This window comes from Camponotus vicinus, unplaced genomic scaffold, assembly GCF_025532165.1.
Source record: "Camponotus vicinus isolate PSW18456_S1 unplaced genomic scaffold, iyCamVici1.0 SCAF_6, whole genome shotgun sequence".
In the NCBI taxonomy this organism is placed as follows: domain Eukaryota; kingdom Metazoa; phylum Arthropoda; class Insecta; order Hymenoptera; family Formicidae; genus Camponotus; species Camponotus vicinus.
Window position 1 is genome coordinate 13585169 of NW_028141978.1, and position 26207 is coordinate 13611375.

At 30.3% G+C, this 26207-nt stretch overlaps 2 protein-coding genes across 2 annotated transcripts; both read right to left on the reverse strand.

Annotated features, from left to right (window-relative positions):
* Positions 1–9118: 9118 nt before the first annotated feature.
* Positions 9119–14332, reverse strand: LOC145973607 (putative G-protein coupled receptor Mth-like 10). Its single transcript, XM_083103136.1, has 5 exons — positions 13324–14332; positions 12733–12811; positions 11669–11850; positions 11360–11525; positions 9119–10933 (listed from the first exon to the last, which is right to left on the reverse strand). The coding sequence occupies exons 1-5, from the start codon at positions 14171–14173 to the stop codon at positions 10660–10662; spliced, it is 1551 nt and encodes a 516-aa protein (XP_082959262.1). The 5' UTR covers positions 14174–14332; the 3' UTR covers positions 9119–10659.
* Positions 14333–18652: 4320 nt separating this feature from the next.
* LOC145973245 (uncharacterized) lies at positions 18653–23088 on the reverse strand. The gene is made up of 5 exons (XM_083102491.1): positions 23068–23088; positions 21001–21179; positions 20480–20836; positions 20312–20381; positions 18653–18970 (listed from the first exon to the last, which is right to left on the reverse strand). Exons 1-5 carry the CDS (start codon positions 23086–23088, stop codon positions 18830–18832), a joined length of 768 nt encoding a protein of 255 aa, XP_082958617.1. The 3' UTR covers positions 18653–18829.
* Positions 23089–26207: the final 3119 nt, after the last annotated feature.

Consider the following 26207-nt stretch of genomic DNA (forward strand, 5'->3'; position numbering starts at 1 on the left):
TATGTGATAGATTATAAATTTGATATTTTTATAAATTCATATAAAAAATATTTATATGTAAATATACATATAGATATTAATGAGACATGTAAAAGGCTTAAAAAGAAGAATAAAATTAAATGATGACAGTTGTGTGTGCTCACAGTAAAATAGTCAATAGACTCATAGAAAAGAAGTAATAATAAATTTCGAGATTTTCGAGAAGAATTTGATTCAAATATCAATTTAACATGCTTTTTTTAATGATTAATTTGTGGAGAATTAATTTTTCATACATATCATACACTTATAAATATTATATTATTTAGTGCAATTTACAAAAATATTTAAATACAAATCGCCCTCAAGTGCATAATATTATATGATAAACATTCATGGCGTTGACGGCGCACGTAAAATATAATTATATGAAAATAAATTGAAATCAAACATATAGAGAATTTTAAACAACGGATACATTTAAAAAAGTCGTGTTCAAATATTTTTGTAATTGATTGGAATCATATCAATTTGAAAGTTAGGATTTTATTCACTCTTTGTATATTATTTAATTTTGTGAGAGGAAATTTATCAACATTATACAATACTCTATACAGTTCTTTAAAAGATCAAAATTTTTATAGGACTACAATCATTAATTTGACTCAAATGTATTAATAATGAATTGACAAAAGATTCATTGTTAGTATGAAATTAAAAATTAAAAATAAAATTTTAATTTCTATTATGACAATATTATATTTGATATAATAACACTAGTTAACATTGATTTTATCACAAAAGAAATGACAGGTCATTTCGATAGGATTTTTCCCGTAGTTACGAATCTGAAACACAAAATGTTCCATCACGTTTTTGAGAAACAAGAAGCCAAACTGTAAAAAAATCCGTTGGGGTACTTTTTGAAGATTTGTCACAAAATAATGGGACGTGATAGAATTCTTTACGTGGGCTCAAATTAAAGCTTGAACCTTAAATTTTAATGTTATGGAGCAATCGTCTATAAGTTATAGAGCAAACGGGCTTTTATACTTTGACGTCAAAAACGTTACGTGATGGAACATTTTGGGTTTCAGATTCGTAATCTACACAAGAAAAATCCTATCGGAATGACCTATCATTCCTTTTGTGACATAAAAGTGTTGAAAAATGTTGACAGTGTAATAAATAATCACATCACTATAATAAGTATGTATTTTACATTTACAAAGCAAATAATAAAATTTTATCATAACTTTTGAAGTAATAGTGATAATGCCCAAAAAATTTAAAAAGTTTACATATAATATCTCCTAGATTGTAAAATATAATTAAAAAAGCTTATAAATAAATTTTTTAAAGCACAAATTATTAAATAATAAGAGAGATCGAAAAATTTTCTACGTGAAATGTGGGGTTGAGCTTTGAAGATCAAGACAAAACATTAACACATGTAATATCGTAAAGTTAATTCTCGATTAAAAAATTATGAGATATATTCCATTATTGATTAACCGTTGATTACCGATCTGATAATATTTTTTTTGCGACATTAGAGTTCAGTCTGATCGAATAAACTGTTTGTATGACAATTCCGTTGTTTGCAAGAATTCATCTTTTCCTACATAGATTTCTCTCCTGATGTGAAGGTGCTCGACGTTGCATTTATTACGCATTGAGCTTCTTGAAACAAACTACTGCCGAATCGTTCAATAACATCCATTTACCTTTCTTCTTCCACAGGAATATGATAAAGATACAGAAACTCTGTACAATGTCCATCAAATTAATAGCATACGAGTAATTTGATGTACTATTTCCGGACAACCACAGCACTGCCTTCATGAACCATTTTATTCCCATCACGATAAACAATATGATAAATAGCTTCAGATATGGATTAAACCTGCAAACAAGTATATATACATATACATACATGAATTTTTTTAGAAAATTGTACAACTTTGAATTGTGCATTTAAATGTCCTTGTGTGAAAATAACAAATAAGTACTATTAATCAAGTTCTTCAAAAAGTAATGAAACAAATTATATTTCTAAAAAAAAGAGATACAATGGTACAATTTTTTAAAGATTCTTTAAAAGATTTTCTTCATGTGAAATAAATGCATTCATTAACTCTTTATTTCATTCCATTAACTTTTAAACTCTCACTATTTCTCACATTCGGAAAATTCCAAACTTTTGCAAAGAAATACGCGCTTGATTGAAGTAGTAGCAAGATATGTTTATGTAAAAAATTGTAAGTAATTAAAAGAAAAAAAAGGAGAGAAAAATAAAAGAATAAGAATGAAAAATAATATTTCTTCTATCATTTCTTCTTTTTTATTAGGAACGCAAATCTTTGGATGTGAAACTGTTGGCAGAGACGTTGGTAAAAATATATCGGCATAAATTTCATTAACAAGATAGATTATTATACATTGATACAAAAATGTTTGAATACAAACCATTTCTTCGTCACTATACTGCTTGTTTTCCGAAACTGTCAGACGTATCTGGTCTGTATCCTTTTTCATAACGATCTTCTATCAAGTTTAATTTATTTTTTAGAAACAAATTTTCGAAAGGAAAATTAAAAATCTATTTTGTTAAAAAGTTATTGTGTAACTTGGTGAAATGCATACTTTCTTCGTTTTGTGTCAATTCGCATTTATCAACAATCAGAAATAAAAGGAAATAAAATAGGAAAGAAGTTCAAGGAAAATTTGTTATATTATATCGCGAAATATTAGTTATTTTTGCTTTCAAAAATTGACTTAACAAAATAGAAATTAACCGTTTGAAAATTTTCATGCAATAATTTCAAATTTCCAAAAAACTGTTTAATTCAAATCGTAATAAAATCTCTATATTTCAAACTTATAATTGTCACAGAAGAATTTATTGATCCAAATGACGTCAGAGACTGACCTAGCCCTACCCGCTTATTTTACTATTATTATTAAACTTATTAAACTTAATTGCAAGTAGTTGCTTACACTGTCACGCAATAACACATGAGAAAAAATTTTCTTACAATTAGGTTAATTTAAAATATTGTTCTGTCCTTGTCTTTACCAATATATACATATAATGAAGGAGAGTGAATCCGTAGGACTGCCCAAGTGCTTGAGTATTTTCCTAGAAATAAACAGATAGACCACCCGAGCACTTGAGTTATGTATAAACAGATAGGTCGCCCGAGCATTTTTCGGTCCGCGATACGAGTAGTCTCTGTGTCGTTGCGAGAGCGCGAAGACGTACGTTAGACGAGCGTATCTCTTTGTTCGTATTAATCCTGTAATCCAACGAATAAATAATAGTCATTTGCCCTAAAAAGTATTCTATTCCATTTTACATCCTTACACCAAAATATCCTACAATTTGGGGACTCGTCCGGGATGATAACGGATAATAACGGGATAATAACGGTGCATAACGGGATAATAACGAGTCAATGGAATATTTGAACATTTAATCGGTCATTTTCGAGAAGTTTCCGCGAGCAGTGTTGTGAGTTGTGCGAAAGAGAGAGAGACAAAGGACGAGAGATCTTCGAATAGTGTGCGAGAGAGTTTTCGAACAAGAATATTCGAGCATTCGATCGTCTTCAAGAAGGTTCCGCAGTGTGTCCGCGGGATATCGCGTTATATTGTGTGGAAGAGAGAGGACGAGAAAGTGTTCAAGTAGTGTAGAGATGAGAGATCTGAATAAACTCACGGTTTGCTCAGTAATTTCAGCGGTCAATCTAGTGATTATGAGATTTGGGAAAAGCAAGTCAAGCTACTCAAAGCGACATATAAATTGGAAGACGATACTGCGAAAATACTTGTGGGCATGCGGCTTAAAGGAAAAGCACTCGAGTGGCTACATTACAAACCGGAATACATTGCGATGACATTTGATCGTCTTCTGGACGAGCTGAGAGCTATGTTTCATGATACTTGAGTACGTGATTGAAGGCATTCCAGACGAGGCACTTCAAAACCAGGCGCGTATACAACGATTTACGACAACAGATGGATTGCTAGAAGCACTTGAGAAGGTAACTCTTCGAGACCGAGCAGGCACACCAGGATCATCGACATCGAACAAACGAAATGGTAATCAAAATAAAGGCGAGCGAAAAGAGACTGTTAACGGTGGAGGAAACAAAAAGCATTCGACTAAAGTTTTACGTTGTTTTAATTGCGGCGAGCGCGATCATGTAAGTGCAAGCTGTCCGACAAAAGAGCGAGGTGCTAAATGCTTTAAATGTGGCGAGCGTGGGCATATCGCATCGAAATGCTCCGAGAAGACGAACGCGAATAAAGAAAGTTGCGCGGTGACGGGGGTTTCGCCTTGTAAATATTTTAAAAATGTTCTGCTTAACGGTTGCGAGATTGAGGCGGTGATAGATTCAGCAAGCGATGTTACCTTAATTCGCGCGAATGAACATGTTAAGCTTGGATCTCCTCGATTAAGTTTAGGCGAAATATATTTCGACGGCGTGGGTTCGAGCAATAATGTGACGTTAGGAGGGTTTCAAACAGAAATCATTGTAGACGGGCATTCATATCCGATTTGCGTACATGTAGTTTCAAATAATCTGCTCCGGTATAAGCTATTGATAGGAACGAGCTTTTTAAACATGACTAATGTTAATCTTAAAGGCGTCGAAGAAGTAACTATTAGTCCGTTATCGGAAGCGACGTATGCAGACGCGGGATGCGAAGATAGCGTACCCGAGGTATTAAAGATTGACGTAGCTAACAACGAGGTGCATCGAGCGGATCTCATAGACGTTTCGCACGTTAAAAATTCCGATCAACGTTTAGCGATAGAAAATCTCGTAAGTAATTACAGGCCGAATAAGACGCGTGAGCCGGACATAACGATGAAACTTGTACTTAAAGATGAAGAACCCGTATATCAATCTGCGAGACGTTTATCCGCATCTGAAAAAGAGATAGTTAATACGCAGATTGATCAATGGATTACGGATGGAATTGTTCAGCCATCTACCTCTGACTATGCTAGTCCAGTGGTACTCGTTCGAAAAAAAGATGACTCTTATAGATTATGCGTTGACTATCGGATGGTGAATAAGAAAATTGTTAAAGATAGATATCCGTTGCCGTTGATCGAGGACCAGTTAGATTTATTGCAGGACGCTCGTGTCTTTAGTACACTCGACCTCAAAAATGGATTTTTCCATGTGCGGATGGACAAGTCGAGTCAAAAATATACTGCGTTTATTGTACCGGACGATCATTACGAATTCTTGCGAGTTCCTTTCGGTCTTTGCAATTCGCCGGCAGTATTTCAGCGATTCGTTAACACGATATTTAGAGATCTTATACGAGAAAAAATAGTTTTAGCTTATATGGATGACTTAATTGTTCCATCTGACGACATTGAGAGCGGCATAAAGAATCTTAAAAAAGTTTTAGCGACAGCTAGTGAAGCGGGTCTTATAATTAATTGGAAAAAATGTTGCTTCATGCAAACTACAGTCGAGTTTTTGGGCCACGTAATTAGCAACGGTTGCGTCCGTCCTTCAGATCGTAAAACAGAAACGGTTCGGCGATTTCCGAATCTTACGAATGCCAAGCAGGTACAGAGTTTTCTTGGGTTAAGTGGGTACTTTCGTAAATTTATCCCTGGGTATTCTACTATTGCGCGACCCTTGACGAATCTGCTGCGAGCAAACACTAAATTTTATTTTGGAGAGGCTGAGAAAAATGCATTCGTGCGGCTTAAAAATATAATGAGTGAAAAACCGGTGTTATATTTGTATCGAAGTGGAGCGGAGACGGAGTTGCACATGGATGCTTCTGCGCTAGGGTACGGTGCGATTTTACTGCAACGAAGTAGTGAAGATCAGAACTTTCATCCCGTTTATTACTCTAGCGGTAAAACTACTCCTGCGGAGTCGAAATATGCTAGTTACGAACTGGAAGTTTTAGCGATAATAAAGGCGTTGAAGAAGTTTCGCGTTTACTTATTAGGTATCGCTTTTACGATTGTTACTGATTGTCGCGCGTTCGCTCTCACTATGAATAAGAAAGATCTTTGCGTGCGTGTTGCTCGATGGGCGTTACTTTTGGAGGAGTTTAATTATTGTATAGAGCATCGGCCAGGAAAAAGAATGATACACGTCGACGCACTCAGTCGGAATCCACTTCCGGTCTGCTTTGTGATCGATGAGTCTGGTTTGACGGCTCGTTTGCGAAAGGCTCAAGAGGAGGACGACAGCGTGAGAAAGCTCCGAGATCTAATAATGCAGAACAAAACGAAAGATTACATAATACGAGGTGATCTAGTTTATAGAGAATTCGGCGGTGATGTCCAACTTGTAGTACCGAAGAGAATGCAGACACAGCTCATACGACGAGCTCACGAGCGCGGACATTTTTCAGCTGGAAAGACTGAAGCCCTTGTGCGTACTGATTACTGGATCCCGAATTTGCGACAACGAGTTGAAAAGGTTATACGAAATTGCGTTGCATGCATTCTGGCGGAGAGAAAACATGGAAAACAAGAAGGCTTGTTAAATCCGATCGAGAAAGGAATTGTTCCTTTAGATACGTTGCATATCGACCACTTAGGACCTCTACCCTCTACTAAGAAGTCATATCAATATATATTTGCTGTGATTGACGCTTTTTCAAAATTCACATGGCTGTATGCTACCAGATCTACAGGCACAGCTGAAGTTATTGTACGCCTTAAAAAGCAAGCTGCAATTTTCTGCAATCCACGACGGATTATTTCCGACAGAGGTACAGCATTCACGTCGAATGAATTTAGAGAGTATTGTCGTGACGAAAATATAGAGCATTCTTTAATAACGACGGGAGTTCCCAGAGCTAACGGACAAGTTGAGCGCCTCAACCGGCCGCTCATACCATTATTGACAAAATTAGCTGCACCAAAATCTGATGAGTGGTATAAATATTTGGATTCTGCTCAGCAATGTCTAAACGCAACTATACATCGAAGCATCGGCATGTCGCCGTTCAAACTTCTTTTGGGAATACGTCCACGGCTTAAAGATTTTCCAGATATCAAAGAGTGGCTCGAAAAGGAATGGGTTGAGTCATTCCAAGACAAGCGTGACGAACTGCGAGCCCAAGCGAGCGAAAATATAGCAAAAATCCAGCGTGAGAATAAACACACTTATAACAAGAAAAGGCGACAGGCTTCAAGTTATCGTGAAGGAGATTTAGTCGCCATCAAACGCACTCAACAAGGTCCGAGATTAAAAGTCGCTCACAAATATCTTGGCCCTTACGAGATCATTCGAGTTCTGCGTAATCAACGATTTGTGGTACAGAGAGTCGGCGATGGAGAAGGTCCCCAACGAACGTCAACATCAGCCGACAATATAAAGCTATGGGTCAACACTAACTCATCGGAAAGTGAAGACAGTGATGACGGAGACATTCGGGACGAATGTATGAGCAGGACGGCCGAGTGAAGGAGAGTGAATCCGTAGGACTGCCCAAGTGCTTGAGTATTTTCCTAGAAATAAACAGATAGACCACCCGAGCACTTGAGTTAGGTATAAACAGATAGGTCGCCCGAGCATTTTTCGGTCCGCGATACGAGTAGTCTCTGTGTCGTTGCGAGAGCGCGAAGACGTACGTTAGACGAGCGTATCTCTTTGTTCGTATTAATCCTGTAATCCAACGAATAAATAATAGTCATTTGCCCTAAAAAGTATTCTATTCCATTTTATATCCTTACACTAAAATATCCTACAATAATATAAAATACGTTTGTATATTACAGAAAATTTTATCTCGTCATGTTATATGATATAAATCAATTCTATAAAAATAATAAAACGGAGGAAATGAGACTAAAGACGACGAGTCATCAAGGAAACTTTCTGATTTGAAGGAGTGGTTTGGAATCTATGTATATAAAAGTATATATATGTATATACAGGATTCAGGGAGTCAGGGCTATCTGTTTAAAAAAAAAGCTCTTGTAGCTTACCTCGAGAGCTTCTCAAAACACTATAATAAAGTATTTTTTCATCGAGTACATTTCGAGTTATGAGCCTTGAAATCATTTTTTAATTTTTACATAAATCATAAAATATCTAGTAAAATATGCATTTTTCGATTATCTTACTTTAATACTTTTATGTACAAAATAATGAGAGGAAACACATAATTGTTTCGAAGAAAAAATATGTAATTGATAATTGCAAATTCATCATGTCACAATTCACCATTCACAATTCCACCATGTTTTATTCTATTGTGCGCATTCATAATATACATTTGCTTCTCGAGAGGAATATACAGCTTTGCGCTTTTTAATATCGAGTCTATCTATAATAGAACTTGTATTATTTTTGTAGAAGAATTGATTTTAGATTTGTACACGACATTTTTTAATAATTAAAATTCTGGAATCATAATTTGATTATGTTGTAAACTTCAAAAATTGTTTATTATGTGATATTATTGTATTTTAAATTAATAATACTTTAGTCATATTTTTAATAATTATTAAATGAAAATTTAATAGAATTATAATAATGTTACTAAATTTTCAGCACTAATGCGTCATTGTCATTGATCAGTATCATCGAAGAAACTGCTGAAGATCAACAACGTCACCAAAGAGGTTTAATCATTTTCTCGATGACGATGTCACTTCTATTATTACATCATCGAAAAGATTTGTTTCGTAGAACATGGTCAAATGTTGAATGAATCAAGATATTAATTGTTTGATCTATTATAAAGAATATCTATTCCACATCGAAGAAAGAATTTAATGAGTGATGTTGTTTTTGAACATATTAAATAATAGTAACATATACACATACATATATACATTATAGAATTTCAATTTTAAGCGATATAAATTTAAATATAAAATATATTATTTATAAATTTAAATATATTAATATATTATTATTATATATTTAAATATATTATCATAATTATAAAGAAAAATAATGATGTAATTTACTTTTTTGATAATCGTCCAAGTAATGATTTATTCTGTGACTTTCAAATGAACTAATAGATGTGCTTAGTAAACTGTCGATTACAGGCTGGAATATGGACCAAGATTTGCAATGGCTAATATAAATGAAGAGCAAATTGTTCATCACAGTTTATCATCCAGAAAAAGAAGCAAAATAACCTTTATTATAGTTTTTTTCAAAATTACTATTTACATACTTCAATTATTGGCAATTACATATTTTAATTATTGACAACAGCAACCTCATAAATAGGTGACTACTAAGTGTAAATATTATTACATATATGTATATGTGTGTATGTGTGTGCGTGTATGCATGCATGTGTGCATGTGTACATGTATCAATATAATGCGAGTGATCTAACTCGCCTCGTACTGTAGCGTTTCAACCGATAGGAATATTTTTGTACCAGGAAAAAATGAAATTTAATTTTTACTTTTATAAGACATATTATTTTATAAGACAACTTACAAGACATGTATTTGCAGAAGAACGATATCGTTAAATAAGTGCCTCAAATCTTTGATTTGCCGAGAATAATACCATTCTTGACTTGACAAAAAGGTTAATTTTTTAAGTTTCACAATATGACAACATTTTTAGGATTTTTAACTGCATTTTTTTATATTTTTTTTATAATAATTTTTAATATTAATATTAACAATATGTTTAGGATCATCAAGTAGTAACGAGATTAAAAAGAATGGAATACTGATACGTGACAGAAAGAGTTAAAATAATTTACATAATTATGATATAAAATAATTTTATTACGTTTATCACTATTTCTCATGCTTCACAACGCTAACAAGTTATATCTGTTTACCTTGTAGCGTTCGTAGCGATAAATATTTTATCTCCAGAAATTATTATAGAACAAGACTACAATTTTATCGCACGATATCCTATACGTTATATTGCATTTTAGCAAAGTACAATATAATACATGAAAGAGAAAAGTATGAATATATTTGTTTTATTTAAAATTTAGTGTATTCCACAATCTGTTATTTATTATCTTGTCACTAATATATTTATTTCAATTTTTTATTTTATTCAAAGTTAAATTATTTTTTTTTCAAACCTGTTTGTACGTATATTTCTGGTAGTTACACGTTTCTAAATTTGAAAAAATGTTCTTTATAAGTTATTATATATATTATCTATAATATCTCTCTCTCTCTCTCTCTCTCTCTCTCTCTCTCTCTCTCTCTCTCTCTCGCTCCCTGTTGCTCTCGTTCTTCTTTATACATTAAGTTTGCCAGAAATGTTAATTTCTTCTATAAATCGATTAGGATATTTTTGAAATTTCTTTTTCAAAAAAAATAATGTGTAAAAATTTCATAATATGGCATAAAATTTGTTTTTTATAAAAAATAATAATTTTTAAATTGCTCAAGCTGCAAAATAATTTTTATTACATTTAAATATGTACAAATTAAAATTAAAAGATGAGATATACACATCTCATGGAATTAGAGATATATCAGAGATACGTAAATGTACACACTTATGTAGCATATATCAAATTAGACATCCTAATTTTGACAAGAATAAATATATATAAGATTATATATTCTCATCAGACAAACTTTTTGTGTGACGATTCGCTTTCCCATAATTAATGTTTTTCCATTAAAAAATTGTTCTTGACATGGTACAGTTATTCAAACCTGTAACCGTTTCATGTCGAAGTTTTGGAAAAAAACTTGCAATTCTGACAGAAACGTTTCAATAGCTGTCGCATGATTGTCTTCTTACACACGAATATGATGAACATACCGATATCTTGCATGGTATCCATCACATATATACTACGTATGACGTACGACTGTTTAATCACCAAATCAATATCATCGTCATCATTAAAAGGCCAATAGTTTAACGCTGCTTTCGTAATCCAATTTATGGCCATTATGATAAACAGCATGATAAACAGTCTCAGATACAGATTTAACCTGCAAATGAATATATCTCTTTTATATTTTTTGAAGTTATGATATATTTGATTCTAAAAGTATGTTATGAGCGGACGCATTTTAAGTAATTTGTTTCATAAAGATAAATATTTCCTTCGAAAAAATCATAAGTATTTCACATTATTAAATATATTTAAATAACTATATAATAAATACTACTAACTTAAATTAAAATTGAAAACAACGATGTGTTTGTACAAGTGAGCTCGTATTTATGAAAATATATTGTCGCCAATAAAGAAGTCTCAAAATGATAATCCCTCTCTTTCTCTTGTATCGGAAATGATCGAAAAAAGCAATTGATTTTATTAAAAGCAATACCGTTGACAAGTGAATACAGCGGGACATGTCTTATTGTTAAACAAGACTGATTATACATTGATATAAAAATGTTTGTGTACAAACCATCGCTTGTTGTCATTAGAAAATCTGCTCTCTGAATTTCTCAAATGACGGGCTGTGTCCTTTTCATAACGCCCAATTTTCAATGCCGTGTAAATAGATAAGCAAATGCTACTAATAACACAGACATTTTTCGGCCCGTAAAAATACAATAGAAATGCCGCATCCTCTAAAATAAATAATAAACTTCTTTACATCACATGTTGCAAATAAAACAGAAGAACATACTTTTATTTGTAAGATGAATTCTCAAAGGATTAATTAATTAAATGTTTTGTTAATAGAGTTATGTTAATAGTAACATACACTCACCATGAAACCGAAAGCTATCAACGCAAAATTCCGGTCGGAAATTTTTCGGCACGTTGGGAACGAAATCCATGATAATACAAATGATAATAAAAATGAAGGGACCTCCACAAGCAAAGATAGAATATATTAATTTTTTTCTCTCTTGTTTCGCTCTCTTGCATTTTGGTAACAAGCGAAAATCTCTGCGAAATGCAGAGTTTATTTTACAATTAATTAGTAACAAATAAAACAAATTGCGATGCAAATATTAAAATAAATATGCCTTCCATCAAATATCTTGAATGTCTGCTTTATATAAATGATAAAAAATTATTCATGCTATATAATTTCTCAAAATAATAAATATTACCATATATTGAAATATATCGATATTTTACTAACATTAGATTAATTTTGATTTAGCAAAGTGTTTAATAAAAAAATTAGAAATCAATTTCCGTTAAAAAACTTGAGTATTTTGTATTATTATATAAAAAAAAAAGAAAAAAAAATTTTAAACGATATTGGCTTAGAATTTATAAAATTTAAAAAAATGAAAAATTACAAACAGGTTAGTAATATTATATTATGAATTTTGTAATTATATTATGAATTTCTTTTATAATTAAATATAACTTTATTAATAATTTAAAATATGTTATTTTAATAATATATTATTTTTCCTTCAACAATTGAATGCTTATAAAATACACATCAATTTTTTGTTTTAAAAAAAGCAGATTAGAAATTTCCAACAAAAAAATGTACATGTTTCTGAAATGCAACCTGTGTACCTGTCATATCTGCACTAAAATTATCGTCTCTCAAGCCAAATAATTATTATTTTTATAGTACCAATTAACAAGACACGATATATTCTTTCTGATCAATGCAAATCATTATTCTTTTTTATCTTTATGGATTGTTATAGACATAATCTGAATGTATTATTTATACATATCACACATGAATATTTTATCATATCATGTTCACGTCGTATAAAAAATATCACAATCTTATAAAAATAAATTTATATTATAGATAAAGTACAGCATATATATATGTATATATAATAAACAATTTACCTAAATGCCCACCACATGTCGAAACTCATTGCACTTAACCAGAAAAAGCTTGACATAAAACAGAAATAGCTGACTAAAGCTGCAACAATAAAATAAACAATTTTAAAATGTCACTAATTGACAAGTATTTTGTATATCATTAAGAACTGTATTATATTATAAAAAGTTTTCTTTTAACTTTAACAGTAAAAATTTATCACAGAAAACAATATAATTAATTAATATTATCAAAAAAATATTAGGCGAATTAATTTAAATTGTGTTTTACGTTAAAGTAAAATAAAATATTATTTTAATTCTTTTCACTATTAATTCTTGTTTATAATATTTTAATGTATCGTACATTCAAGTTTTATCGTAAAAAAAATTAATAAAAATTAAATACCAATGTACTTCTATTAATGTACGATACACTAAAATTGTATAAACACAAGAATTAATAGTGAAAAGAATTAAAATAATATTTTATTTTATTTTAACGTACAATAAAATTTAAATTACTTCGCCTAAATATTTTTTTAGTACAAAAATTAATAAAAGAACTAATGTACTGCATTGACTGCATTATTACATGATTTGATTGTACTGTACCAATTATAACACAGATGATATATGAAATATCTCTTATGTCGATTGGATAGAATGATTGGAAACATATAGTTTCAATTATGTATCCGAAAAATAACAAACTGCAGTATTTGCGTAGCATGAAACTGTGCATATTACGCAGCTCCGGCAGTATAGAATACACCACAAATATTGTCAGCAAACACAATATAGACACTATACGGCAACTCACAAATAAAGAGCTTATTTCGTATAAAGAGCTTATTTCGTGTATTTCATTTACGAAATCGAGAAAGTGCCATTCTTCATACATGGTTTCTTTCACAGTCTCCACACAGATAAATGCATCAAATTGATTATGATCCACGACGGCCAAACAATAAGATGTTGATTCGACAAATATGTCGAAATAAGGAAGATACAGAGAGCTATTTGCGAAGAACATATAGTTGTCGTACTTGAGATAATTGTCCGGATAAAGAAGAAAACGTATAGTTTCCTGGCACGGATTTTGAACGATTAGTGGAAAAAGTTCGTCCACCTTCTTATTTCCCCTCTGTATCGAATTGTTCGAGTAGCTATATATGTTTGGGAAAACATATTCATTTTCACTAGCATTGCAATTCTCGTCAACCAAGCGATCACCGAGCGGACAACAGAGCTGAATGCAAGTAATATTGCCGCATTTTTCGTATGGATAGATGTGATTTTTATTATTATTATTCGTTTTGTTTCTAATAAAGTTCGTATGATTATATGTCTCCTTCGATATGTTATCCTCTTCGTTGTCACTTGTGAAGTTTCGCGGAGTGTTTGAAGATGAAGTGAAAAGTAAAACTACGCAAAACCAAAATGCAAAACTTCCACCGCACATCGTCAACAATTTGTGAACTCAATTTAATTTCTTTTTAATCTGCAATTTCTTAATCTGCTATTTTTCAAAATACGTATGATATTGTTCGTCTGCGATGGTTAAATCACGACAACAACACTCTCCTTCTAAAGACAAAACTTGTAAAACTACTTATTATAAAATAATAGACACATTCGCGCGAATAATAAGATGCAATCATCATCGACAACAAACTTGCTAATGAAACAACTAAGTTAATTGTCACAGAAGAACTTATTAATCTAAATGACGTCAGGGACCCACCTAGCCCTACCCGCTTATTTTATTATTATTACTAAATTTATAATTGCAAGTAGCTGCTTACACTGTCACGCAATAACACATGAGAAAAAATTTTCTTACGATTAGGTTAATTTAAAATATTGTATCATGTTCTGTCCTTGTCGTTACCAATTATACATATGATATAAAATACGTTTGTATATTACAGAAAATTTTATTTTGTCATGTTATATGATATAAATTCTATAAAGATGATATAATTCTATAAAGATATAATTCTATAAAGATAAATATAAAGATAATTTAAGATAAAACATATTTTTAAAAAATAAAGATTAATATGAAATACTTGATAACTTACTTGAATGTCCACATCATATCAAAGGTTACTATAATTAGCTAAACCAAACTTGATAAAAAACAGGAGAAGGCTGCAAAATGGAATAAATAACATCTTAACTATTGAATGTTAAAATGCAGATGAACTCATCACTATGTTTCCTTATAAGGAAATAGATTTACTCTACCTTTTTGTACTAAAATTTTATGGGACGGTACTAATATATTTAATAAATACATACTGATATGTAATTAAATAATATTTCGATTCAAGATATAACTCTGTAAAATTCTAAAACAAAAAAAAATATTTATTGAAGGAAATTTCAGTTAGTTGTATATTAAAGTGCATCTAAAATTAAACTTTTATTTATCATTAATTCCTACGTTTTTAAGATTTTAACAAATCGTATTCAAATTATTAAAGAAATTAATATCCGAATATATACTGTATACATGACAAATATATTTATTTCATTGCAGTTATGTAATTTAAATATACTGTATTGTAATACAAACGGGATTTTGTATAATATTCGTTTTGATTAGAATATTCACAATATCAATTGCGTATGCAAGGGATAAGACGTCGCAGTAGTTGCATAATTTGAAGCTATATATGTTTCGAAGCTTTAATAATATGGAATACACCAGAATTATCGTCACCAAAAATAATGTAAACATTATGTGGAAGCTCACAAATATGATTATTATGTCATCGATCGAGGTATCATTATCAGTTATCGTATTGAAGTTCTCGTTAGAAGCCTCTGAGCAAATGGTCACTTCGAACTTATCCCCATTCACATGGCGACACAATATGATGTTGATTTGGCAAATATTTTATAATAAAATAAATAGAGAACCATTGGCAAAAATAGTGTAATCGTACTGGTAATCCTCGGGTAACAGGAAGCGATTTTCCTGGCACGGATCGTGAATAACCAGTTGAAACACTTTATCTACTCTTTTATTTTCGCTCTGCAACGAATCGTTCGTATATCCGTACACATTTGGCAAGAGGTATTTTCCTCTACAGATGCAATATTTATTATCAGGCAGACGATTATCGAGAGAACAATATAACTGAATGTAGATGTATAGATGATTGTATTGTTGCATATGTCGTACGGAATAATATTATTTTTACTGGAATTTTGAAAGATCTCGTGGGACATAAAATCGTTTCTGTCTTCGAGTCTCATGAAATTTTCGTAAATTTCTCGTGATGTGAAGTTTTTCTTATTGATAATCTTCGTTGAACTCCTACGAAGTTGCACAGATTTGCTTATCATCCTCATGATTCTGTATGCTAAGTTCATAATGCACCGAGTTATTGTCATCATTATACGTAGAGTTAATGATATTCATACTGCGTACCATTATATTGAGTATTTTTAATAGAACCTTCATACAAATAATATCGTGGCTTTTCAGTTCGATCGCCATAATTTATCGTAGAGTTTGCGTTCAGCACCGTCAAATTGTTATCTTTCTCTTCGTTGTTTGTAAAATTTTGCTGAGATTTTAACGACGAAACAACAAGGAGAAAAAGCAAACATTACCAAAACGTAAAATTATTTTTACACATGTGAGAATGTGTACACACACACACACACTGATTGTTACAGTCATCGCATATAGCAATCAGCTGATCGCGGCGAGCGCCCCACGTAATCGCCTATATCGCGCCGTTCCTGCCTACCTCTTGTACTCGTTCTGTAAGTAGTTAATTATTTTCCTTTATAGTTTAAAAACTAAGCTCCGGGCAAAATTTTGCAAGAGGAAAAATCGTCTTAGAATTCATTCAAGAATTTGACATTTTAAAGACAAACGTTTGTTCAGAATCACCCTGTATATATATATATATATATATATATGTGTATATATATATATATATGTATAAATTATAATAATAAATTTTATTTAAATTTAAATATTAATAATATTAATATTATAAATAATAATAATTAAATTATAATGATAAATTTGGTTTTATTTCAATATTAAATATGTGAAAAATTATTTTGACATATATTATTTAGAAAAATTTTAAAAATTATTATTTTTTAGTATTTCTATAGTAATATAAATATTATAGAAATACTAAAAACTAATTCTTAAATTTTTTTAAAAATAATATATGTCAAAATAATTTTTCATATTATTTCACAATATTTTTCATATTTTTTTGATATTATTGACGAATTATTGCAAAATTCTGCTGTACATTCATCCATTTTATTTTTATTTCTTAACTACGCAAGAATATTAACAGACACATCTGCAAACACATACATTCGTGCACATTCGTGTAAGTGAAATCTAGAGTCTCTGCATAGATTCTATATCTATCTCTCTCGCAGGATTTTGCATAAACATGGACGAAACATACTCTCAATATGCGCTCACTCTATCTGATAGCCAGTCTCTTATTAGAGGGTCTCTAGGCTGTACCTACTCCGACTCTCGTATTTTCGTTGTCATGCAATCACAAAAATAACGAAATATATTTGACTACATATATTATTAAAGAAGTAATTATTGTTTCTAGATTGTAACGAAATAATCTACTTTTCGATGATTCAAATATGGCATCGAAACGTTCGAATAATTAGCATAACAAAAAATTCTCCGTGATATTGTTTAATAAATAATTAATTTATAACTTAAAATATACTTGTACAATTTAATATTTCGTGTATATGTATGTACAATAAATAAAGAAGAGTTGTCCATATCGTATCGTAAGAGTTATTTATCATTAAAATATTCGTATCATTAAAATATTTTATATTATATTTCCTATTCGGCACTAATTTGTACACAAATTAACATATTCGATCATTTAACCGCTATAGAGGCTAAAGATCCATTTTTCTACATAGAATTAATTCTACATTATTAATTGTAGAGGTTAAGAACGGCATTCATCGTCGTGCACAGTAGCCACAATCGATAAATTTATAAAATTTTATTATTGTAATTTTGAGTTCGAAATAAACTAATAATAAAAAAGAAGGAAATGTTGTTTCTTTCCTGCGCTTCAATTACCGTGCTGTGGCTCTCATGTGTCAATCTCGATTTAATTTTCTATTCTATGTTATTTCTTATTTTAATTTTATAAACAATAAACGAGCCAACAAAACGGCTGCATATTTTGATGTTATACTTGCTTAGCTGTGTTTCTTCATAGCAAAGAAGAGAGAAAAATTAAACAAATCTTAATTTACATTTCTTCACTCCGTCTTAAATTCCTTATTTCAAAGATGTAAGGAATATTCGTCGTCTTTCGATTTGGTCCACTTTGATTAAAGATTAAAATTTATAGATTTAAATGTCAAGAAACATTTTCTTTCTCAACAGATCATCAATATTTATAATGAATTAAACACACAACTTTGAATTCGTTAGTATCGAATAAGTGTTACTACTTTGGTCGATTATTGAAAAATACAGGATACGTGCAGTATTAATAACATATTTAATTGAGCTTCCTACATACATATCCTAAGTATTATACTTTCGTAATACATAAGCATAGATTAAGAAGAACATCATTTACAAAGATTATATAAAGTGTAATTATTTACCTACTTTTCATTTTTTGAATTAAATTAAAAATTATAATGGTAAATACTATATAATAGCGAGTAACAAAAATATTTGAGTTTAATACACATATTTAGTAAATTTAGTTAATACTAAATTTTAATATTAAGTAAAAATATATAAGAATACTTAATTAATGTCATAAATATATACATATATGTATATATTTATATTTATTTATACGTTATATATACGTTATATATATACATATATGTATTTGTAATAAATATTACATAAATATAATTAACTATATACAAACATTAAAATTACAAAAAAGTCAATATATATGAAAATTACTTAACATATAATTAAAACCAATTAAAGAACTATTAACAATTATATGAAAATACTGATTAATTACGTCAATTCATATATCTTATCCAAAACAATTATGCTACATTTTTGGTTTCTAAACAGTTCGACACACTATAGATATTTATATTTTTACTTGGTAAACAAAGATTGAAGAAATTTTATCTGTCTTTTGATCTCCGACCGGCGTATTTCTATCTTGTGGTCAATAACATGAAGAGCTTCAAAAGGATACCGGGATTTTTCAATCTTATTTCTGATGAATGTTTTTATCTAAAAAAAATTTTAACAAGTGTCATCAATAAATGATTTTGTAATTGTTGCATTATCATATAGGCAGAGTTTCATTGACAGAGAGCATTATTGACAGAATTATGTAACAAGGTATATAGAAGATTGTGTATAAAATATATAACATACAAATTGTGTGTTTTATTCGCTGTTACAAACTTCTATAGTAGGTATGGGAGCTAATATTGAATACTTTTTGATAATAAACTTATGTTCGCAAATTTATAGTTTCATTGTGATAGCAAATAAAAAAATAATACTTTCAGTCTAGCGTTTTAATGAAGACAACCTATCAAACGTTGCGTGGTAGGTGCATACTAAAGTCCTGCACGGGCTGTCGATTTATGAGACCTATTTTCCTATACACTGATTGAGCGGCACAGGAAGTGCAATAGAAGTGTTTTGTTATATTTTTATTTTTAAATTATTGTTTTGTTCTTTTTTTTTTCAAAAAATGTTTCAAACAACAATTGCTCAAAATGAGCTAATTTGTCGTTGTATGCATGGCAATGTCGGACTATGTTTCTGTTGATTCTATCAAAAATTTAACATCTCTAGCAAGGCTCTGAACAATATGAAAGTATTATTTTCGGATCGTGTTAAAATTATGAATTTGCAAACATACGTTTACTATCAAAAAATTCAATTTTAGCACTTCTACCTAGCAAAAATGTGTGTAACATCGATCTTCAAACAACATATTGTAAAAAATAAATTTTATAATAAAAATTTAACGATAAATATCGAATATTGAATACTTTTTGATAATAAACTTATGTTCGCAAATTTATAGTTTCATTGTGATAGCAAATAAAATGTGATACTTTCAGTCTAGCGCCTTGATGAAGACAACCTATCGAACGCTACTGGTAAGTGTGTGGCAGAATCGTGTACGAGCTGTGGGCTAGTCGACTTATGGGGCCTATTTTCCTATACACTGATTGAATGGTAGAGGAAGTGAAATAGAAATGTTTTGTTATATTCTTATTTTAAAATTATTGTTTTTTCATTCCAAAAAATATTTCAACAATTGCTCAAAATGAGTAAATTTGTCGTATGCACAACATCGGACTATGTTTCTGTTAATTCTACCAAAAATCTAATCATCTCTAGCAAGGCTCTGAACAATATGAGTATCATTTCTGGATCGTTACGTTAAAATTATGAATTTGCGAACATAAATTTACTATCGCAAAATTCAATTTTAGCACCTCTATCCAGCAAAAATATGTGTAACATTGACCTTGAAACAACATATTGTAAAAAATATATTTTATAATAAAAATTTAACGATAAATATCAAACTGTGTTTATTAAAATTACCTCGCCCAATTGTTCCTCAGAATACACATTATTAACTATAACAGTTAATACCGCCATCTCATTGACTGTCCTGTAAGAACAAAATAATACATTTCAAATATATATTAATAATTAATATATAGAATAAATTTTCGTATCTATGTATTTTCAATTATGAAACATCATTACCAGTAATAATATGTAAATTTTCTGAAATTATTTAATATGTCTTTAAGCATATATTTAGTATTTTTGGCAATAGTAGAAAGAAAAATGTTAGTAATTAAGGCTTCAGTTCGCTCTATCGATTTGGATTCATCATAAGATAGATTGGTCATAAAAATATGCTTAAATGTTTCAAAACTAGCTGGTAATTTTTCCTCTAAATAATTGAATATGATTTGAAAACTTTCGCTGTAAGATAAACATTCTAAAATTGTGTAATCAATCTCTTTCATGGAAAAATTAAAAGTTCTATTCCATGTAATAACATCTGGTAGTTTCAAACCATTACAATATGTCCACCTCTTCCATCCAGGCGAAAGTCTACAGAAGAAAATCCAGAAAATAAGTAAAAATATTCTAGTGAAATTGTGCTCATTGTTCTAGTATTACATAAATAATTTTTGACGCAAGTCATAATTATTTTCTCAAACATGCACATATAAAAAATACCTCTATAAAAAATCAAGTATTATAAGAAGAATTACTTGTTTTTTATAGGATTTATCAGATTCCATTTCAATTGTTCATATGCCGTCTCTTTGCATATGTAATCATTCATAAGACATTTCCACTTTGCGAGTTCTTGCTTTAAACATTCAGTATGCTCATCATAGCTATCTTTCCTGAACAAATTCCATTCTAATTCAAGCGGCTTTCGCAGTTCCTAAAAAAGCATCATTTTATTTAAATTTTTTTCATATCTTCTTTTTTCGATGTTATATATAAATATGTCTTAAATGTACGTATCACGTACAAATATTGGTTTTAAAAATTTCAAATTTGTAAATACTCATTTCTTATAAAACAGATATTTACAAATAGATTAATATGTGCTATATAGAATGTGATAAAATTAAAAATTTAAGTCAATTTGTATAAAATATTTTATGAAGCTTCTAATATCGCCACAAATATTTTATAATCGAAGAAAATTAATATAAAGCAAATAATTGTAATTGTATTCTATAATTTTCTAAAATTAAGTATAATTTATATTATTTATACTATAAATTTCACAATATTAATATTACAAGAAAATAGCAATTCGAAAAATTCAAAATTTAAAAAATGTAATTATTAATTATTTATTTTCTAACGACATCCCGAACATTGAAAAGGATCTTGGAAAGATCGAAATATACGGATGTATTATTTTCTTTTTTCAATCGAATCAATTTTTTCAGACATATTTTTGTATTTTTATACCTAACTGATTATTAATATATTATGTCTCTTACTTAGATCTTTTATTATTATTTCTATTTTCTTTACGCTCTAACATCCTGCGCCACAGTCTTTTAGCCTTCCTTTTTATTGCGTTTTGTAATTATTAAATTATATGTATATTAATTAAATTTAAAAACATAAGCGTTTCTTGAAATTAAATTTTTGAGTTTTGTTGGCGAAGAAGAAATTTATCATTAAGTTCATTTTTTTCAATTCTTTACATAAATCTAATTTTTAAAGATTTATTTCACTATCGGTATATCGATGTATAAAATCACGATTATGATATGTATTATGCATTGGCTTAATAGAAAATTTCTAGATTTTGTGTTTACCTTGAATTAAGGATAAAATTCAAAGAATGCGAAAATATTCGACATAAATTCAAAAGCTTTGATCATAGGATACCATGCTATATAATCTTTCTCTTTTCGCAAATAAATAGCAAGTTCCCAAAATACGGAGAATTCAAGTTTCTTCTCTATCGCAAAATGGAATGCGTCATCGACGATTTGCGCTCGATTGAGAACATGTACATTTTTGTATTCTTTAGAATTTAAGTATCGCGCAATTTTTCGCCAATTCTCGGTATCATAATTGACGCGATAGTATCCTATTATAAAATAAATTGCTCTTGTCGATTACTAGATATTTTAAAATTACATATATTGATTCAACATATTTCGAAATGTTAAACATATTTCGATGTTAAGTGTATTATTATATTTAAAGATATTTGTGTTTTTTATTTGTGTGTGTGTGTGTGTTTGTGTGTATGTGTTAGATTTTATATGTTTCTTTATTGTTTTTATTTAAAATCTTACGTAAGATAATTCAGTGATTTTGAAAAACTTTAATGTGTTAGAAATTTTGTATAAACTTAACTTGGTTTGACTATAATCACAATGTTAAAATTATACATACAATATGATAGATAATAAAAATATAAGTTTATCATTCACTTTTTACCAGCTTGTTGTAAGTTTAAAATGATCCATTGATCTTTCTCAACAAAGAGTTCAATTTTTGAATTCGATGGTGTTAACAAAATATTTGACCAAGTTATGATAAAATTGGACTTCGATTCCGTAGTATAAGTAATAGGTATATAATATTGTTTCTCATCCAACTTGTTGTAAAATTGTGCTGATATAGTTACAATATTATTAGAATAATTTCGCATCACCTTCAATATGGGAAAACATCTTTGCATGGCCCACGAATATACCATGATTTTACATTAAACTGATACTTATAATCTAATTCATCTATGATAGTTTGCATAACGATCCATAAATTATCGGAAGTTGTTTTCAAAGGCTCACCATGTCTATAAGATTTAACATTGTGGCAATAATATTAAACATTGTGTATAATTGATCAGCATCGTAAAAGAAAATCATAATTTGCGTAATTTATAGTTACACATTTTAATGTTATAACGTAAGTCTCATAGAAATATAGAAATTTTTTAATTTTAAAATATAATTTAATATTTAATACACTCGTCAACAAAATTATTGCATAGGTAATTTCATTCAAATTTTCGCAAAACTTCAAATAAGTACAACCGTCAAAAATGGTCACATTTGAAATTTTTTTTTTCATTTTCAAGCTTAAAGCCTGTATTTTAAAAATCATTTGTCAGATTTAGAATTTATCCTTCCCCTTTTCTCGTCATCTCCTTAAAAGTAAGGACGTGTTTCGTCTCCAAAAAATTGCATAATTTGACGCACGGAATGGAATAAATTTTTTTCGCAAATTTCATGATAATCATCGTAAAATATGGATTTTTATGTGTGAATTAAAAAAAAGTAAAATTTGTACGATTTTTTTTCGCGAAGTTACGACACATCAAAGTTACGTATACATTTTTGTTCATTTACCGCCAACATTTGCATCACTTGATGCGCACCACGAGGAGGTTGCTAGTCGGATTTGGCGCATCGTGTGTGTGTGTGTGTGTGTATGTGTGTATGTGTGTATGTGTGTCTGCGTGTGTGTGTTGGAGAAATGTGGAAATGTTCACATTTAAAAATGTGTATTGCCGCCTCATCTTCGGATAATCTCTTGCAAACGCTCATGCATATTATTGCTCTAATTATTGCCTGAGAAATTTCATTCCATATTTGATTTAGCGCTGTGATCATTTCCACATTTCCGTCCTCCAACACACACACGATGCGCCAAATCCGACCAGCAGCCTCCTCGTGCGCATCAGGTAATGCTAATGTTGGCGGTAACAAAAATATATACGTAACTTTGATGTGTCGTAACTTCGCGAAAAAAATCATACAAACTTTACTTTTTTTTAATTCACACATAAAAATCCATATTTTACAATGATTATCATGAAATTTGCGGAAAAAATTTATTTCACCGCGTGGAATGCGTCAAATTATGCAATTTTTTTGGAGACGAAACACGTCCTTACTTTTAAGGTGATGACAAGAGGGGGGAGGACAAATTCTAAATCTGACAAATGATTTCTAAAATAGAGGCTTTTAGCTAGAGAATGAAAAAACAATTTTTCAATTTGACGACCATTTTTCACGTTGTACTTATTTGAAGTTATGTGAAAATTTGACATGAAATTACCTATGCGATAATTTTGTTGACGAGTATATATTGTATATATATATATATATACAGGGCGATCCTGAAAAACGATCCGTCTATAAAATGACATATTCCTGACACCATTCTAAGACAATTTTTCCTTTACCAAAATTTGATTTGAAGCGTAGTTTTTGAATTATGAGCAAAAATAGTTAGTAAATCACGCGTCGGGTACAGAAGGCAGGCAGGAGCGGCGCGGCGTGCCGCGAGCGCGGGCGCAGCTGACCGCCCGACGGGTGATTATCACCGCATGAGTCGCTAACTATTTTATCTTATAACATAAAATTATGCTTTAAATAAAATTTTGGTAAAGAAGAAAATGTCTTAGAATTACGTCAGAAATACGTGTTGCTTAAAATAACGTTATTTTAATAATGAAAAGTTGTTCCGGATCGCCGGCCGTCCGACGTTGCAATCAGCTGATTGCTACACGCGATGTGTGTATGGCGGAGTGTGTGCGTAAGAGAGAGAGAGAAAGAGAGAGAAAGAGGGAGAGAGGGAGGGTAGGAGGGACAGACATTCATACACACGCACGCACTTTTTTTCTCGCTCTCTTTCTCTCTTTTACGCAACACTCATACACTCTCTCATTCAGTCTCTCACTCACACTCTCTCGATCACTCACTCACTCACTCACCTGCTTACTCACTTGCTCATTCACCTTGTAGCAGCGTAGCGAATCTTCATGCTATGTATTGTTGTATCTGCTGCACGGTTATGATTGCTAGAGATGCGCGACACATTGAAATTTTTTTCGATTATTAGTCTCACACTCGATTGACACAATACAGATTACGCGATAACGAGTTTACTGTTTATTCACTCACTATTGATTTATCGATACCAAAAATTACTTTCAAAGAAACGCGAATGCAAACAGCACATGACTCGACGCGAAGCGACGGACCGCGGAGACTGCGCGACCACAAGAGTTATGTTGCCAGAAACGCGACACGCGACATCTAACAAACGACTTGCGCGTGGCGCGTGATTGACGCGAGATAAGACGAACGATCGGCTAAAACCTTCGCATTGCGAATGCGGTAGAAAACATGAAACGTATAATGATTATTTATAATAAATAATTAATTTTTTAAGTATGTCATTATTAAATATTTCTTATAATCTGATAGTTTAGATTATTTATCCTTGTCTATTTTATTACCTAATAATCCAGTTTAAAGTAGAAGAATGGTTTTATAAAACTTCTCATGTAACCGCTGTACTGATTTCCTATTTAATCCTCATCATATCTGTTATTACGAATATTTATTATAACAAGGTACGTATACACACACACACACACACACACACACACACACACACACACACACACACACGTGTGTGTGTGTGTGTGTGTGTGTGTGTGTGTGTGTGTGTGTGTGTGTGTTTACATATTCTCAATATTGAAATTAATTCATAATGGAAATAATTAAATTATTATATTTTGTGTAAAATGGATGCAGTTTTTATGCAAAGTTATATATTGTACATTATAAATAGAAAATTAAATATATTCTGAATACTGCTTAATATTGTTCTCGTTTAATATTGTTTAGAGATTTTGGATATTTATAAAAAGACTTGCTGCTGTAGACAGCACGTTAGAAAAATTAGGCACTCCAAAGTTATATCACAAATTGAACGTATATGCAAAACGGTTGTTAATTGGATGGTTAGTGTCTACAAATATAATCAATATGAATGATATGATATGGTGGAAAACGTTAGAAAAACAATACGTCTTAATTTTCATTTGTATTATAAACCACCATATCCACGTTAACACATTTATAGATATATTATTTGTAACTCTTCTATGGTTAGTATTGTATTCAAAATATAT